A 15,498-nucleotide genomic window follows, 5' to 3' on the forward strand; every position below is an offset into this window, starting at 1 on the left:
GCATGTTAGGCAATACCACTGGCCTGCTCACACTACACCACGTTGTAAGGGCCAGGAGTGTCTGGTGTAAAGTCAGCTGCACCAGCTTAATCCCTCTTGGGTATTCCCCTATGTAAACAGAATTCTGAACTGTTTTATGCTGCATGACCAGCTCAAAGCAGCTACAATAGGGGGCAGGGATCCTAGCTCTTGTTCACTGAGACCCATGGAGAAGTAGACCGGGGGGGGTCATGACTCCTCAGGGGGTTGTGAGGTTAATATGTGAGCGTCACAAGCTGTCATCCTTCACCCCCAAGCCCCGCTTCACCTCCAGAATTTATAATGGTATTAAATATGAAAAAATGTGTTTTTAATTTATAAGGGGGATTGCACTCAGAGCCTTGCAGTATGAAAGTGCATTCCATTATAGCCATGACAGCAGGAGGATGGCAGTTTAATTAACACTAGATTTTATTTGTCTCTTTGCACAAATAAAAATACTTTTAAATTATAAACCTTTTTCTGTCTTGAAGTGCTTTATAGTTGGAGATGGCTTAAGTTGTAAGATGTAAAGTTGAAATCCAAAATCCTTTAGAGTTTAATGGTGTTTGGATCCAGGGTTTTGGTCATATACCTCTCTTACATAATATTATCAGACTCCCCTGCACGTCTCTTTCTGAAATGATAGAAGTGTAGTTTCTGACTGTTTGGCAAGAGTGGGTTAAAGAAAGATCCTTGGAACATGACTGAGTGGTCTGAGGGGCCCAACAGCATAACGCAGAGAGAAAATAAGTATAGTTTGAGTATGAGGACTGGGAGTGAGGAAAGAACAAGAAGACCAAACAGTGGTAGATAACCAGAGGAGCTGGGAAGGAAGAGTAAGGAGGAAAGTGTTGGGAGAAGATGTCTCTATTTGTGCTGTCAATGTGGAGGCTTAGCGTGTAGCAGCCCAGGATGTGAATGTACAGCGCAGTAGCCTGACGCACACTAAATCACCACGTGGATCCTGTTACCGTGCACTAAAAGTTCCTTAATACATTTTGACAGCAGTACATCAAAGTGCACTATGGAGCTTAATGCTCAGCAGCAGCGAACGCGTGACCAATCAGTGCATGGCAAGCTAGCGCACTACAGATTTACACATATTTATCCTGCACTCAGTTTCTGTGTAAACAAGGTCTTTGAATGGGGAGAGCTATATAGCTGTGCAGGAATTTTGATGGGTCCAGGCCTCAGTTAATCTTACTACAGCGCTGCTCTTTAACCAACACACCAAATATCATGAACTAGTTCTTTGTATTGCCTGTATGTATCATTCACAAGACCACTTACAGTATCCCTTGGTAAGAGCTCATGTCCTTGTCTCTCTGTGGTATTGTAAAGTGCTGTCACACATTGTTTTGACAAAACCAAATTCTGTGAACCCACAGAATATCTTGCTTTTTAGACTAGCAAAGAAAAAATGCTAATTCTATGTAATTTCAATTAACTGCTGTAGTAGAATGTTCTACATGCTGTCTGCTGCTTTGTGGATCTCTCTCAAAGTGAAGACTCTTCTGTATGAGGCAAAAATACCATTAGAGTGCAAAGGTGTTTAGAATGAGACTTCCTATGCTGCAATTGCATAGGGAGGAATGGGGATCAGTGGTTTAAAATTTCCGAAAAAATGTCAGGCAGAGCAACCCTTACATAAAACAGTGATTGACATTAGAATAGATTTTTAAGCGTCTTAATATTTTACAACAATTTTTCCCTGACTTGCTTAAAAACCATTATGTAAGTAGTCTAGTGTCTAGTCTTAGTTTCAGAATATCATATTTTGTTCCTCATCCAAATTTTTATAGTATTGCCTTTCATTCCCTGACTGATGCATTTAATAATAATGATAATACTTCACATTTGTGTAGTGCATTTCCTCTTCAAAGTGCTTTGCAAACATTAACCCTCCAGCATCCCTCTGAGGTAGGTAAATATAATCCCGCAAAGGCTTTGAGTAAAATTTTCAAAAGCACTTAAATGATTTAGGAGCGTAGGTCCTATTTTAAAAACTGACTTTGGAGCCAAAGTCTCATTGAAAATCAAGGAGTTAGGTTCCTTTGTTTCAGAGTTGCCTTTGAAAATGTTTATCCCTTTTTTTCTTTAGGGTTTTTTGGCAACAATTTCCCAATCTTGCTAATACTGGTAAAGTTCCACTGCTGGTAGCAATGCTTGAAGCTCTGGTTTAGATGAGGCTTCCATGTCTACTAGATAAGGAGCCTTGTTTACATGAGCATTCATATTGCTCAGAGCAAAGTTAAATGGCCAGTTGTATTGCACTCATTGCTAACACCTGTTTTCATTAATGGATACATTTCCTACTGTAGACAAGGCTAATGAGATTAAGTGATTTGCCTAAACCATACAGTGAGTTTTGATTAGAACTCAGGAGTTTCTGGCTCCTGGTCCTGTGCCTACTGTTATTCAAGATAGTTAAGTCCAAAGCTGACTGCGAAGCATTACAGAGGGATCTCACTAAACAAGGGGACTGGGCAGCAAACTAGCAGATGAAATTCAATGTTGATAAGTACAAAGTAATGCACATTGAAAAAAATAATTCCAACTATACATCCAAAATGATGGGGAGTTAATTAGCTATTACCCCTCAAGGAGATGATCTTGGAGTCATCATGGATAGTTCTCTGTGAACATCTGCTTAGTGTACATACAGCAGCAGCCAAAAAAGCTAACTGTTAGGAACCATCAGGAAAGGGGTAGAGAAGACAGAAAATATCATAATGCCACTACATAAATCCATAGTAATTCACACCTTGAATATTGCTTGCAATTCTGGTAATCCCATCTCAAAAAAGATATATTAGAATGGAAAAGGTACAGAGAAAAGCAACAAAAATGATTATGGGTATGGAACACTTTCCATACGAGGAGAGATTAAGGACTGGGACTGTTCAACTTAAAAAAGAGACAACTGAGGGGGGGGCATGATAGAAGTCTATAAAATCGTGAATGGTGTGGAGAAAGTGAATAGCTAACTTTTATTTATCCCTTCATATAACATAAGAACGAGTGGTCCCCCGGTGCAGCAGATTTAAAACAAATGTAAGGAAATACTTCTTCACGCAACGCACAGTCAAACTTTGGAACTCGTTGCCAGGGGATGATGTGAAGGTAAAAAGTCTAACTGGGTTCAAAAATTAGATAAATTAATGAAGGATAGGTCCCTCAGTCACTATTAGCCAAGATGGTCAGGGATGCAACCCCGTGTTCTGGGGATCCCTAAACCTCTGACTGCCAGAAGCTGGGACTGGATGACGGGATGGACTGCTTGATATTTGCCCTGTTCTATTCATTCCCTCTGAAACATCTGGCAATGACCACTGTCATAAGACAGGATACTAGGCTAGGTGGAGCACTGGTCTGACTCAGGATAGCTCTTCTTAGTTTCTTAGAATGCATTGTCTCTTGATTTATATTAAAACTTCTGTTTATGGTATTTTCCTGTTTAGGTGCCCAGTTGGTCCGAAGCTTGGTAAATGCACAGCTAGTGACAGGTTCAGTTCAACAGCAAGTGGAACGACCATTACGTACCAGACAACCATCAGAATGTGTAAGTTCTAGTTAGCTTGAAAGTTTTAAAATAAAATACTTTTAATTGTAATGAAACCAGCAAACCTGGTTTGTGCTGGTAAGATTTTTGCACTAATTGCTCTGAATGACTTCTGGTTTTTATAACAACAGTGCATTTACTCAACAGTACCACCTACTGAAACTGATATCTGGGTTGCCATGCATTGTCACTTAGAGATCACTTGTGATCTCTCCAAAATGGAAACTGCATGGGCAAGCTTCATTCTAGGGAACCAGCAGTTCTTAAAGGCCAGCATTGCTACCAGTCAGTCTAAACTAAGAGGCTTTGTGCCTAGTTATCATAGAGATGAGCTCACCAGAAATACTCATAGATAAAACTAGATCTGAACTAGAGCACAGCTCAACTCATCCATGCAAGAGACTGTGAATTGGTGATTTTCATAATTCTGTCTCTCCCCTATCTTAAAAAAATGAAATAAGTCAGGGCCTTTCGATGGTCAGTTGGGATGGTGACCATCAGGGGGAGGTAGAAGAAATGGGAAGCAGAAGGGAAAAGAATTCTCATTACAAAGAGACAAAGAAAACATTGTCCCTCATGTTATTTCAAAATTCATAAGTAAGCGTTCTGTAGAATACTCTATAACAGGTGTAGAGTCTTGGTAATATACCATCTCGTTATAGTGATCTGCTAATGTGGGTGGGTTACATGCCACCAAATACACGTTTACATTTTAAAAATGTCCGTAGTAGTAAGTCCTCAGTTACATTTTTTTAAACTTGTATAAGCTGTTAAGCTAGCAGTTGTCTCTGCCAGTTCTCAATCCTTGCCTTTCTCTTCCTGGTTTGATTAAACTGCCTGAGACTGATGCAGAAGTAATTGGAGTAGCAGCAGGGGGCAAGTGCTTTGCCTGTTGCACATCAGCCACCACTACAGTAAGGAGCCAATTTGTGGGCTGTCAATGTGGAAGAGAAACCTAGGGTTGGGAGAGATTTAAGGGAAGTGTTACTATCCTACAGGCTGCTGGAGGGAAGAACCTGTTGACCTAGACAGAGAGAGGAGCAGCCAAGACAATAGATCAGGTGCAGGAACTCTGTAAAGAATTGTGCTAAGGGAGCAGGGAAATTGTCTCTTTCCCTGCCAGGCCAGTTCTTGGCATGCTCCTCTACCCTGTGGCAGCAACAAGCAGCTTTCCCTGGCTCTTCCCTACTCCTGTGTTTATCTGCTGTATGGGAAGAGCTTGGAGAGAGAAAGAAGAGAGCCTGCTCTCCTGCTAATGCTATAATAACTTCGCCTCATAAGCCTGGCACCAAGAAGTGGTAGATGAGGCCGGGTCTTTGGAGTGACAATTTCTCATGTGTTGTTCTCAGTAGTGGCATTGTAGCTGTGTCACCCCCAGGATCCTAGAAAGACAAGATGGGTGAGGTAATATCTTTTATTGGACTAACGTCTGTTGGAAAGGTGTTCGAAAGCTTGTCTCTCTCACTAACCAAAGTTGACTCAGTAAAAGATATTACTTCACCCACCTTGCCTCTCTAATTTCTCATTAACTGTTTAAATAAAGATTTAAAAATTACTGGGTGTTTACTATGGAAGCATGTACAGAAATGCATGTGAAGCTGAGAGCCACTCTTGGGGTATGGCTGCACTTACAGCCGTACAGCGCTGCCGCGGCAGCGCTTTGAAGTGCGAGTGTGGTTGCAGTGGCAGCGCTGGGAGAGAGCTCTCTCAGCACTGCAGGTACTCCACCTCCCCGTGGGGATTAGCTTACAGTGCTGGGAGCTGCTCTCACACTAGCGCTTTGCAGTGCTGTAACTTGCTGCGCTCAGGGGTGTGTTTTTTCACACCCTTGAGCGAGAACGTTGCAGCGCTGTAAAGCACCAGTGTAGCCAAGGCCTTGAACTCTTTACTGAGGAGGGAGGTAAACCTGTTGAGGTTTTGAGGGAATTAGTGAGGTTCTGTGCTATAAAAAAAATAGGCAGGAAAGGACACTTCTGACCACAAATCAGAACCTGATGTTGGAGGAACCTAATAGTGGCTTAGGGCAGGCAGTTGACCAGCATAACTTTTCTGACTGTGGGATGTGCCAAATGCTGTTAACAGGCCAAATTCTGCGCTGGTGAAAATGGAAGTCACTGGAGCTTTTTCGATTTACACCAGCAGAGAATTTGGCTCAACATGTGTCAGGGCTCACATAATGTGTTGGTGGGTAGCATCTGCATTCCTTGTGAGGAGTATTATACATCGGGTGCTTATTAAAGAGAAACACATTAAATAGCTAGTGAACTAATGGAAATACGTACTTTTTTTTCCCCTCCAGTCTGATTCGCATCAGTCATCTTACTCTCCACAGCCTCAGCAATTTACACAGAATTCCTCTCAACCAGCCTCTATTAACCAGGCTCAGCCACAACCAATGTCCCAGTCTAAGCACGTTCCACAGCCACAGCAGGGTGCACAGCCACCCCATCAGGTCCAGCTGCCTTTGTTTAACTTTACCCAATCTCCCCCAGGTCAGTATTCCACCTTGCATAACCTGGGACTACTTCAGATGCACCATCACCACCAAATTCAGCTTCCCAACACTTCGTGGCCTATTCATGGGCCCGTTATTCATTCTGCACCGGGTAACCCTCCTCATTCAACAAATGTTCCATTTTCTGTGAGGTCTGGCAGCAGCAACACCACAAATAACCAGAGCAGTGTAAGCTTGAATGATCCCAGTATCATCTTTGCACAGCCTGCTGCCAGGCCCATGGGAATTCCCAGCACTTCTCATGAGGGACACTGGCACAACCCCGTGACTCCAAACTCACTGGTGAACAATGGCACTGTGGGGAATTCAGGTAACTCTTCTCTATTGTATCAAACATCTCACACTTTTTGTACAAATGCTAAATGTTACAGAACCAGTTAACTCTCTAAATCTATTTTACCCTAAAGAAATGTGAAGTTTAAAGAACTGAGTCACTTGCACTGGCTGTACAATTTTACACTTTTTCTAGAAAAACTACATAAATCTGGGCTGGATATTAGGGATTGGTGGTCCTGCCATTAGCATCCACAGGAAACATGGTGGCACTTTCCATTGAGAAATCCAGTAGTATTAGCGTTGGCAAAAGGAAGTGAACCTTTTGGGGTTGGACTGGATGACCTCCTGAGGTCCATTTCAATCCTGATACTCTTTGATTCTATGATTCTTTACAGCAATGTAAAAGAGGCAATGTTGATGCAACAGTAAGGCTGAGAAATCAAGCACTCAGTTCAGAAAATTCCAGTAATTAAATATGAACCTCAACCATAATTCTATGAATTTTTCTCAGTTTATACCTTTATTATTATAATACATTAGACAAAAAAAGTTATTTTAAAAGAACATTAGCAAGGTTGCAAAGTCATATTCTCAAAAGTTAGGAAATGCCAGAATTAAGGTTGCCCATGCAACCTTAATTCAGCTCCCTTGGGCAGAGGCCGGCTTAGAATACATGATCACATACTATTTTTCTACAGCACCAATACCTCATTCAGTGTACAGGGTACGTGGTGCTCACTTAGTGAGTCAATATTTGTTCAATGTGATCCTGCCTTGGTTACTGCACACTATTCAAACCCTGCTCTGAAGGCAGAATTATTAATTTCCTCATGGACTTTTCTGTGGTGCTTATCACTGTAGTGTCTGAGTCCTTCATGAACGTTAATTAATCTTCACAACACTTTTGTGAGGCGACGAGGCACAGAGAGGTTAAAGTGAAAAGTTTCCACTCATTTTAGATACCCAGTTTGAGACCCCTGGGGCCTGAGTTTTCAGCATACGTAGCATTGTACAGCATTTTATATACTCAGGCACAGCAACTGTTGAGTTCAGTTGAAGCTGTTAAGTGCTCAGCGCTTCTGCAAATCAGACCCCAGGATTTCAAGTTAGATACCCAAAAAATGAGGAACACAATAGTGACTGCCTCTGAAAAGTTAAGCGACTTAAGTGGCATCACAGAGTTTCTCTGTAGCAATGGCAGGGATACAATCCTGTTCTCCAGGGCAGCATTCAATTACTTTAACCGTGAGAGGATCCTTTCTCTTCTTGGAACCCCCTGCCACATTCATTACACACCTTCCAACTTCTGCAACAAAGGAGGCAGAGATCCTACAGACAGCCTTCTTTACTACACAACTCTGATTCATCCCTAGAGCACCATTCATCCTGTGCACTGAATAAGTCAGGGGTCCTGTGGAAAAAATGGTATGTGCTCTTGTGAAGACTCATTAGAGGACTGTATTAAGGTTGCACAGGGAACCTTAAAGCTGGCATTTCCTAACAATTTGAGTGCTTTCTTCTAATACAGTTTTTTTGTATATAATTGGCAAAATTTAAAAAAAATAAAAAAACAAATTCCATTATGTGACAACCACATGGTTCATCAGCAATGCCAGTCTCGTAATGCATATGTAAAAGCTTTTTTGCTTGGAGCAATGAGAATTACATGAGATTGATGAAAAACCTCATGAAGAAACTTGCACAAATACAGACAAACTACATGAGAGTTGGTCTCTGATATCGCAAAAGGCTTGATACTACACCTCTATCCCGATATAATGTGGTCCTCGGTAGCCAAAAAATCTCACCTCCTTATAGGTGAGACCGTGGTACGTTGGGTTTGGTCTGGTACGGCGCACCAGCAGGAGCCGGTATGCCATGCCGGACTGGACCAGCTTCCGTGGTGGTGATTTAAAGGGCCTGGTGCTCCAGCTGCTGCAGGGAGCCCCGGGCCCTTTAAATCACCACTGAAGCTCTGGCAGTGGGCCTTGGATGGGGATTTAAAGGGCCCGGGGCTCCCTGCAGCAGCTGGAGCCGCTGGCCCTTTAAATCACCACCCAAGCCCGGCTGGGCCTTGGGTGGGGATTTAAAGGGCCCGGGGCTCCCTGCAGCAGCTGGAGCCGCTGGCTCTTTAAATCACCACCCAAGCCCGGCTGCCAGAGCCCCAGCGGTCATTTAAAGGGCCTGGTGCTCCAGGGATTTAAAGGGCCCAGGGCTCCCCGCTGCTTTACCGCATTATATCCGAATTCGTGTTATATCGGGACACGTTTTGTGGGGGGAGAGGTGTATTAGTTTTATTAAAGAATATTTTGAAATTAATAACTATAGATCAGTCATATGTAATTTTTTAAAATTATCTTGTAAATCTTCTGAAATAGTAAGGGAAACGCACAAGAGGGGAGAGTTAAGATTGAGCATTCAACATTAACTTTTGGAATGCCCTGACTTCTGAGTTCTCAATTTCTCATCCTTAATGTTCCAGTAATACTTGATTTGTGAATGGATTAGCATATGTACTGTATAGTACTTGAAGAGGTTTTTTAATATTTCTTTCTAGAAATACATATTAAGAGAAATTGATATAGTATTAGTATTGTATTAAGTTTTTTAAACGTACAAGAATTAGTAAAATTCCATCACATCATTTCTTTTAAGGATCCAGTTTTCTAATAAGATGATTGCCCTCAGGTCACACTGACATCAATGATGATTGAAGATCTTTTCAGGATTAGATATAAATATTGTTTTTGAGAACCTCTTAGAGCTACATACAGTACATCTCATTTATTTTTGTACTGACAGGCAAGATTTTATATCTTGATACTAAGTGCTAATTCAGCTTCTGGCACCAACAAGCTAATAGTATTACATTCAACATTGAGTCATTAAGGTGACAAACAGTAATTTTATGTGAAATATATTTGATTTATTAAGATGTTAGCTTTCCAAATCTAGCTGCTTTCAGTCCCACATAGTAATTTGTAGAGAGATAAATTGTATTTTGTGACTGACTGTTTCATTATTTTGTCTGAACTTTGCAATATGCTTTTCCCTTTCAATTGAAAAATAGAACAGGGTTTCCAAGGACAGTTTGGTAAAATGAACCCTCCTTCTGTCTCTTGGGACCATGGGACCCCTACCCATTTTCCTCTCCTTCGAGGAGTGTGGCCTTACAATATGCCTCAGAACTACATGCAGCAGGGAAATGCCAGCTATCCACCGAACAAACCTTTCTACCCTCAAGGTACTAGAACAAATAAAGGAAAGCTGTGTCTCTCTTACTGTTTCAGTAGCTTAGAGGCTGATGAATCATGTTTCAAATACTTTGCTTCCCTGGAAGCACAATTTGAATTCCAACAGAGTCAACTCAACACTTCATCCTCACATAGACTTCAACTGATCTACTATGTTGGGATCTTTTTAAACGAGACTTTAAAATCCAAGATCCTGTGTTCATGGCATGAGCACAAAAATTCTATGGCACTTTCTGAAAGAGTAGGGGTTTGCACTGCTTTCCTTGACCAGAATACCCCCCATTCCTTCCTGCCATCCACCTTTCTCCTCTTGACCGTTGCCCCCAACACTAGAGCCACTTACATTTCTGTAGGAGTAAACCAGTTCCTGTGTGTTTATGCCCCAAACCTGCAACTGTGTTACCCATGAATATTCCTAACTCACTATGCTTGTGTTCCATACATCAATTTCAGGGGACTACTTGCGTGAGTAAAGGTTAAAGGCATAGGCCCTTAAGGCCTAATCCTTCAGCATGATGAGCACTCTCAACTTTTAGCGACTTCTGTGTAATCTTGCAGGGTTGGGCTCTTAATTCATAAATGGCCTGATCTAAATCCCGTTGAAGTCAGTGGAAAGATATCCTTTGATTCCAGTAAGAGTTGAATCAGGACCAAAATTTGAAGGTTCCAGGATACTATGATGATGGACAATCTTATATAATCTTAGATAGAATCCTTAGGGTGAAAGGTACTGTATGTACGTCCAATTATTTCCTTTACTTGCATCTATTGAATGAGTCAGGGCAATATTTCCATCTCCTCTGAAATTACCCTGTTTTATCTCCTGCTGTAACTTAAATGAATTCAGATAACCTAATGTGCAAATAAAAGTGTATTGATGACTCCAAGATATTCAGAGACTGGGTTAAAATAGTGCTGCCTTACAGATAACACTGGATACCAGCACAGCTGGAATCTCTACCAGTCAAGTAGATGTTTTTATTTATAAATGCCTAATATATTAAATATAGCCAAACACTTTTAAGTCAATCTGTTTTGCTAAAATAATTGTAATCCATTTTCTTTTAGCTGGTCCACTGATGCAGAATAACCAGCGGTTCTCGCTTCTGTCTCAAGGACACCCACACTTGAATATGAATTACATTCAACAGAAAAAATGAAATGTAATGGGAGGGGGGAGAAAAATCAGGTTCTGATTTAAAATCTTAATGCAACATGTTTAGATACAAGATTATTTAAGACTTTTTAAACTGTATCATTTGTATATAGATATGATCTATAGTTTTTACTAGTATCACAAAATTGAGTGATACAAATTTCATCTATTTTATTACCCTATTTTTAAGGGCAATTGTGTTTTTGTTTTATCTTGGTAAACTGTAAAGAGAGAATTTTTAAAATTAAGTTCTTTATTTTCTATTAGCTGTATTCATACTTTGGTTGCTTCAAACTTTATATATATTGTTCTAAAAATAAAATTAGAAAGGGATTTCATGTGTTTTAAAAAAATTGTCACTTCTATTCTTTACAGAACTATGTAGTGCCAAAAAAATTTTTAAAGGAGAAAATAAAACAAGTGCAAAACCAGGATTTAAGATTTTTCCATACTTGTATATTGGAATGTGTTTGGTCCACATTTGGGTAATTAATATAACAAATAAAATATAGTTCTAGCTTAAAATCTTTGAAAGAAGGGGTGTGAACACTATAAGTGGCTTTGAAAAACTGGGTCACATATTCAGAACCAAAATGTAGCTGATCACTTCAAGTTTTTCCAAAATAATTACCATCACCATTTGCTATTACTGTATTTTATGGATCACACATTTTTTTCTCTAAATATACTCAGTATATATGGAGGGAAAGTGCGTACATCTGCTTCCACATTCACAAGCTTTAAATCCAATTATGTGCAAGTACTAAACAGAAATCAAGCTGTGCTGTGACACTGGGCTTCAGTTAAGGGTGAAAGGAACCTGTCATTAAGATGATCCTTCAATAAATTGCATCTTGCGTGCTTACTGTGCATCATATACTCTGTACATTGATAGAGGTTTTTAACCTGCAGGGATATATTCTGGCTTGACTTTTTATAATTCGTGCCTTTCAAAGAGGGAGGTGGATTTCTTATTGCTAATTTTTAGTCTTTAGTTTGGCTTCCTTAGGACAATCTGACCCAAACAGCTGATTGTATAGCAGTCTTAGAACTCCATTCTGAATTTACTTAGCTCTGTCAGCTATTGTCTGACTTTATCCAACATGTTAAAGGCTGGTTGTGCTATTGCTTTCAGTCTTATGTCTTTAGCATGCCATAGGCTGAATGTCTTTTTCCATATTATAGTAGCAGATTAGGATCAACCTATTAAATTTAGAAAAATCTTCATCACAAGATATTCTTTTTGAGTGGAAAAAATTCCTTCCAAAGAGATTATTGTTCCCTACATGACCAACAACTGCACTAATTCTGGTCCTGGCCTTGAGAAAGTTTTGAGATGTGGAGCTCACCAGTCTCCCAAAGAGCCATAGTTTCATATTTATTAAAAAATCGAAGGAAAAGATTGACAGATGTAGTAGACATTCTTCTAAAAATTAGCTCCGTTTGAGGGTGTTGACCCTGAGGTATCACTGAGGGGATGCCAGGCCCCAACTGGCACAGGCGATGTAATGCTTGAAAGGATCTCTCTGAGTTGAGCCTGCAGCGCAAAGAGCTCTCTTTTGTGGGAAAGTTCTGTTGTCATCTGCTACTGTTTAGGATTGGTCACTAATGTAGTTGGAAGGAGGATGAAGAGATGGTGCCCTCACCATTTTGTATATAGCATTGAAGGGACAAGTGAGTCACAGAAAATATGACCGGTCCACACATCTATAACAAGTGATAGCAAAGGGATAGGGCATGAGATGAAAAGGATGACTGTCATGAGAGGGGCTTACTGTTTTGTATATATGCTGTTAGTTTATCTTTGGATTTGTAATAAATTCAGTATTAGGATGTGTGGACCGATTAGAATAAAGGCTCAGTTCACTGATGATACTCAAACTCTTCATCTCTGTATCTGACTAGGAATGGGGCCTGGGTGGGGACTAAATGCCTGAAATTCAATTTGGACAAGACAAGAGTCAATCATAGTAAGCATAGGGAATTCTCCAGAGGACACTCGCTTCTGTTTGTTAATAGGGGATGCAAACCAGGGGAGCCTATTGGATCCCCAACTGGTTTTAGACAAAGTAGTGTTTTCCATCTGCATTTGGTGAGTGAGCTTGCCACAGTTATTGATGTATTTGTTGCCTCCATCATCAATTCTGGCCACATGTTCTACTTGTGGCTGTAACTGAAGACAGCATGGAAGCTTCAGCTAGTGCATAACATTGCTGCTCAATTTGCTGGTGGTGGCGGTTTCAAACAAGGAGCAGCCTGCCTGCATACTTGTCTACAGTGGCTCCCAGTTTGCTTCTGATTCCAATGCAGGATGTTGATTTGGATCCATCAGTCTTTTTCTGGCTATTCTTTGGACTCCTTCTTGCCAACACTTGAGATTTGCTTGGGCTGACAGTTTCTAGATTTAAATGACAGGCTGCTCAGTGAGGGGCCTCTCATTCTGGAATTCACTTACCCCGTGGTCCAACAAAGCCTGTATTTGTGGACCTCAGGCTACATTTTAAGCCCCATCTATTCCACAGGCTTTTGCCCAAGAAGATTGAGACTCTTTTCTATATAGGGATCCTTTGGGTAACCCTAGCTCACCTCATTAACTGATACTAACTAATTGATCAAATCTATTAATTTTATAGCCATGTTTATAAGAGCATAGAACACATTTTAAATGATGAAAATTGCACATCCTTCCTCTGAATTTTTGTTTTTAGGGTAGGTCTAAGCTAATGTTTCAGCTCTTGCCCCCTTGGCTTTGGAACAACTTGCTCATTGAGCTTTTCAGTTGCTGACCTCTTATTAAAGATAAACAGAAATGTGGACAGTACAGTTGTTCTCATTCAGATGTATTAAACAGTTATGGGCTTAGGCATTCCCCTCTTCCTGCTGATAGTTAATGAGGCAGATGCTGCTAGGAACATAGAAATTGCCCCCACTGAATCATCTCCAAAAGTAGCTAGTACCAGGTGCTTCAGAAAAAGGTGCCAGAATCTCTTTGACTATTATGGAATAACCTGGCCTCAATGGAAGTTTCTTCCTCCTTCCGTTAGTGACAGGCTTATGCCCTGAAACATAAGCATCTTTTTTTAAAAAATCCTCTCTAACAATGGATATTCTCATTAATCATATAAAACCTTTCTGAATTCTGCTAAGCTCTTAGACTTTGATTCTTTGTTGCAGTTGTTTAAAAAAATCCTTTCAGTTTAAAATGCATTGCTGTTTAGTTTCATTGGATAAAACCCTTATTCTTGTAAAACTAGACAATAAACAACATTTGATTTACCAGTCCTCGTCTTTTCAATTTCAGTTCAGAGGAATATTTTTATGGCCCTTATATGATTCTTACTTCTGTTATATCTCCTCCTATATAGTTTTTAAGACAGTGACAAAACCTGAACCCAGCATTCCTAGTGAAGATGCTCTGTTGATTTACACAGCATATTCTTATGTTTTTCCTTCATACATAAATATTTTGTGTTTGAATACTGTTGTGCATTGAGTAGTAACTACCTCCCTTGCTACTGATATAAGGCTCAGTGGTCTGTAAGGTAACCCCTAAAGCATTTTTTTAGTTATTAGAGTGTTTTTAAGCACAACAGGCACTGCCCTCCAGTTAATGATTTTAATGAGTGCATATTTATTAGCAGTTCAGCCACTTCACTGGGACTGATCACTCAAAGGCTGAATGATTTGTTGCTATTTAATTTATCAGCTTGTTTCAGTACTACTACTTTATTCTTCAGTTTGGTGAAACTTTTATTTGAAGAGTTTATCTCTCCCCTGTCATCTGCAATGTAAAGAAATTATTTATCTCCTCTGCAATGAGCCTTATCCTTGACTGCACTTGTAATTTTGATAGTCTAGCAGTCTCATGTAACTTTGCACCTGTAACTTTGATAGTCTCCCTCCTCATGTCCTACCTTCGTTATACATAATAACTTTTCATGGAATTTGTTTTCTTACCAGCCATAGTTTGATTTTCATTTGCTTCATTTATTGTGGATTTCACTGTTCCAAAAGGTACCTGCATTGTTTTGAGTGACCTCTGCTGTTTAATCAAACATACTTTATCAACACTTGACAAGTTTAACCTGTGTCCTCACTGCCTTGTGTGGATTACTAGTCCAAGCAAAAGCCTGATGCAGGCATTAGCCTATAGCCCTGGGTGAGCCAACTAACTTGGGTTGAAACCACCACCAAACCCAGCTGAGAGGTTTTTTTGTATGGAGGGGAGAAGAATTAGAAACAAGAGCCCATCTTAACTGCAGTTAAGATACAGCTTGAGCATGCAAAGGTCGGGGGGGTCAACCTATCCTGTTTTGTGCAGTTGTGGCCTACATGGCTGATGCCATTGCTTCAGATTCTATGCTTCTGTTAATTGCTATAAGCTTCATGGTTATGAAAAAACCTTCCAAATGTAAACACTAGGAACTGATGCAGTGTTTTCTTCCTGAGTCTGTACACGGACAGTCAGAAACAATGGCTCTACCAGTGAGTGCACCCACAACCCTCCATTTCATTAGGTGTTAATTCTTAAGCAGAAGGTTCATAATATAAACATTAGCTCCTTAATTACTGATAATTTTAGTGCAGAGCCAGGGAGTTGCCACAGAGAATAAAGTATAAAAGGAAAAATAGACACAGAGGAAGAATAAAGGACTGATCATACAATGAAGCTTTTCGTCCCAGTGATGCTGTGACAGTAGCATACCAAATAAAT

The 15,498-nt window shown here is 40.3% G+C and overlaps 1 protein-coding gene across 4 annotated transcripts in view; it reads left to right on the forward strand.

Annotated features, from left to right (window-relative positions):
- Positions 1 to 11,218, forward strand: part of TUT4 (terminal uridylyl transferase 4) — a 70,043-nt gene extending 58,825 nt beyond the window's left edge. For 3 of the 4 annotated variants that reach the window (XM_030571452.1, XM_030571453.1, XM_030571454.1), the window contains exons 27-30: positions 3,483 to 3,583; positions 5,883 to 6,408; positions 9,445 to 9,618; positions 10,697 to 11,218. In XM_030571452.1, coding sequence (XP_030427312.1) covers positions 3,483 to 3,583; positions 5,883 to 6,408; positions 9,445 to 9,618; positions 10,697 to 10,788 — 893 coding nt within the window. In that variant the 3' untranslated portion in view covers positions 10,789 to 11,218. The remainder of the gene's footprint in view (positions 1 to 3,482; positions 3,584 to 5,882; positions 6,409 to 9,444; positions 9,619 to 10,696) is intronic. The other variant, XM_030571455.1, reaches the window with a different exon arrangement.
- Positions 11,219 to 15,498: the final 4,280 nt, after the last annotated feature.

The sequence above is a fragment of the Gopherus evgoodei genome, chromosome 8 (genome assembly GCF_007399415.2).
Source record: "Gopherus evgoodei ecotype Sinaloan lineage chromosome 8, rGopEvg1_v1.p, whole genome shotgun sequence".
Taxonomy (NCBI): domain Eukaryota; kingdom Metazoa; phylum Chordata; order Testudines; family Testudinidae; genus Gopherus; species Gopherus evgoodei.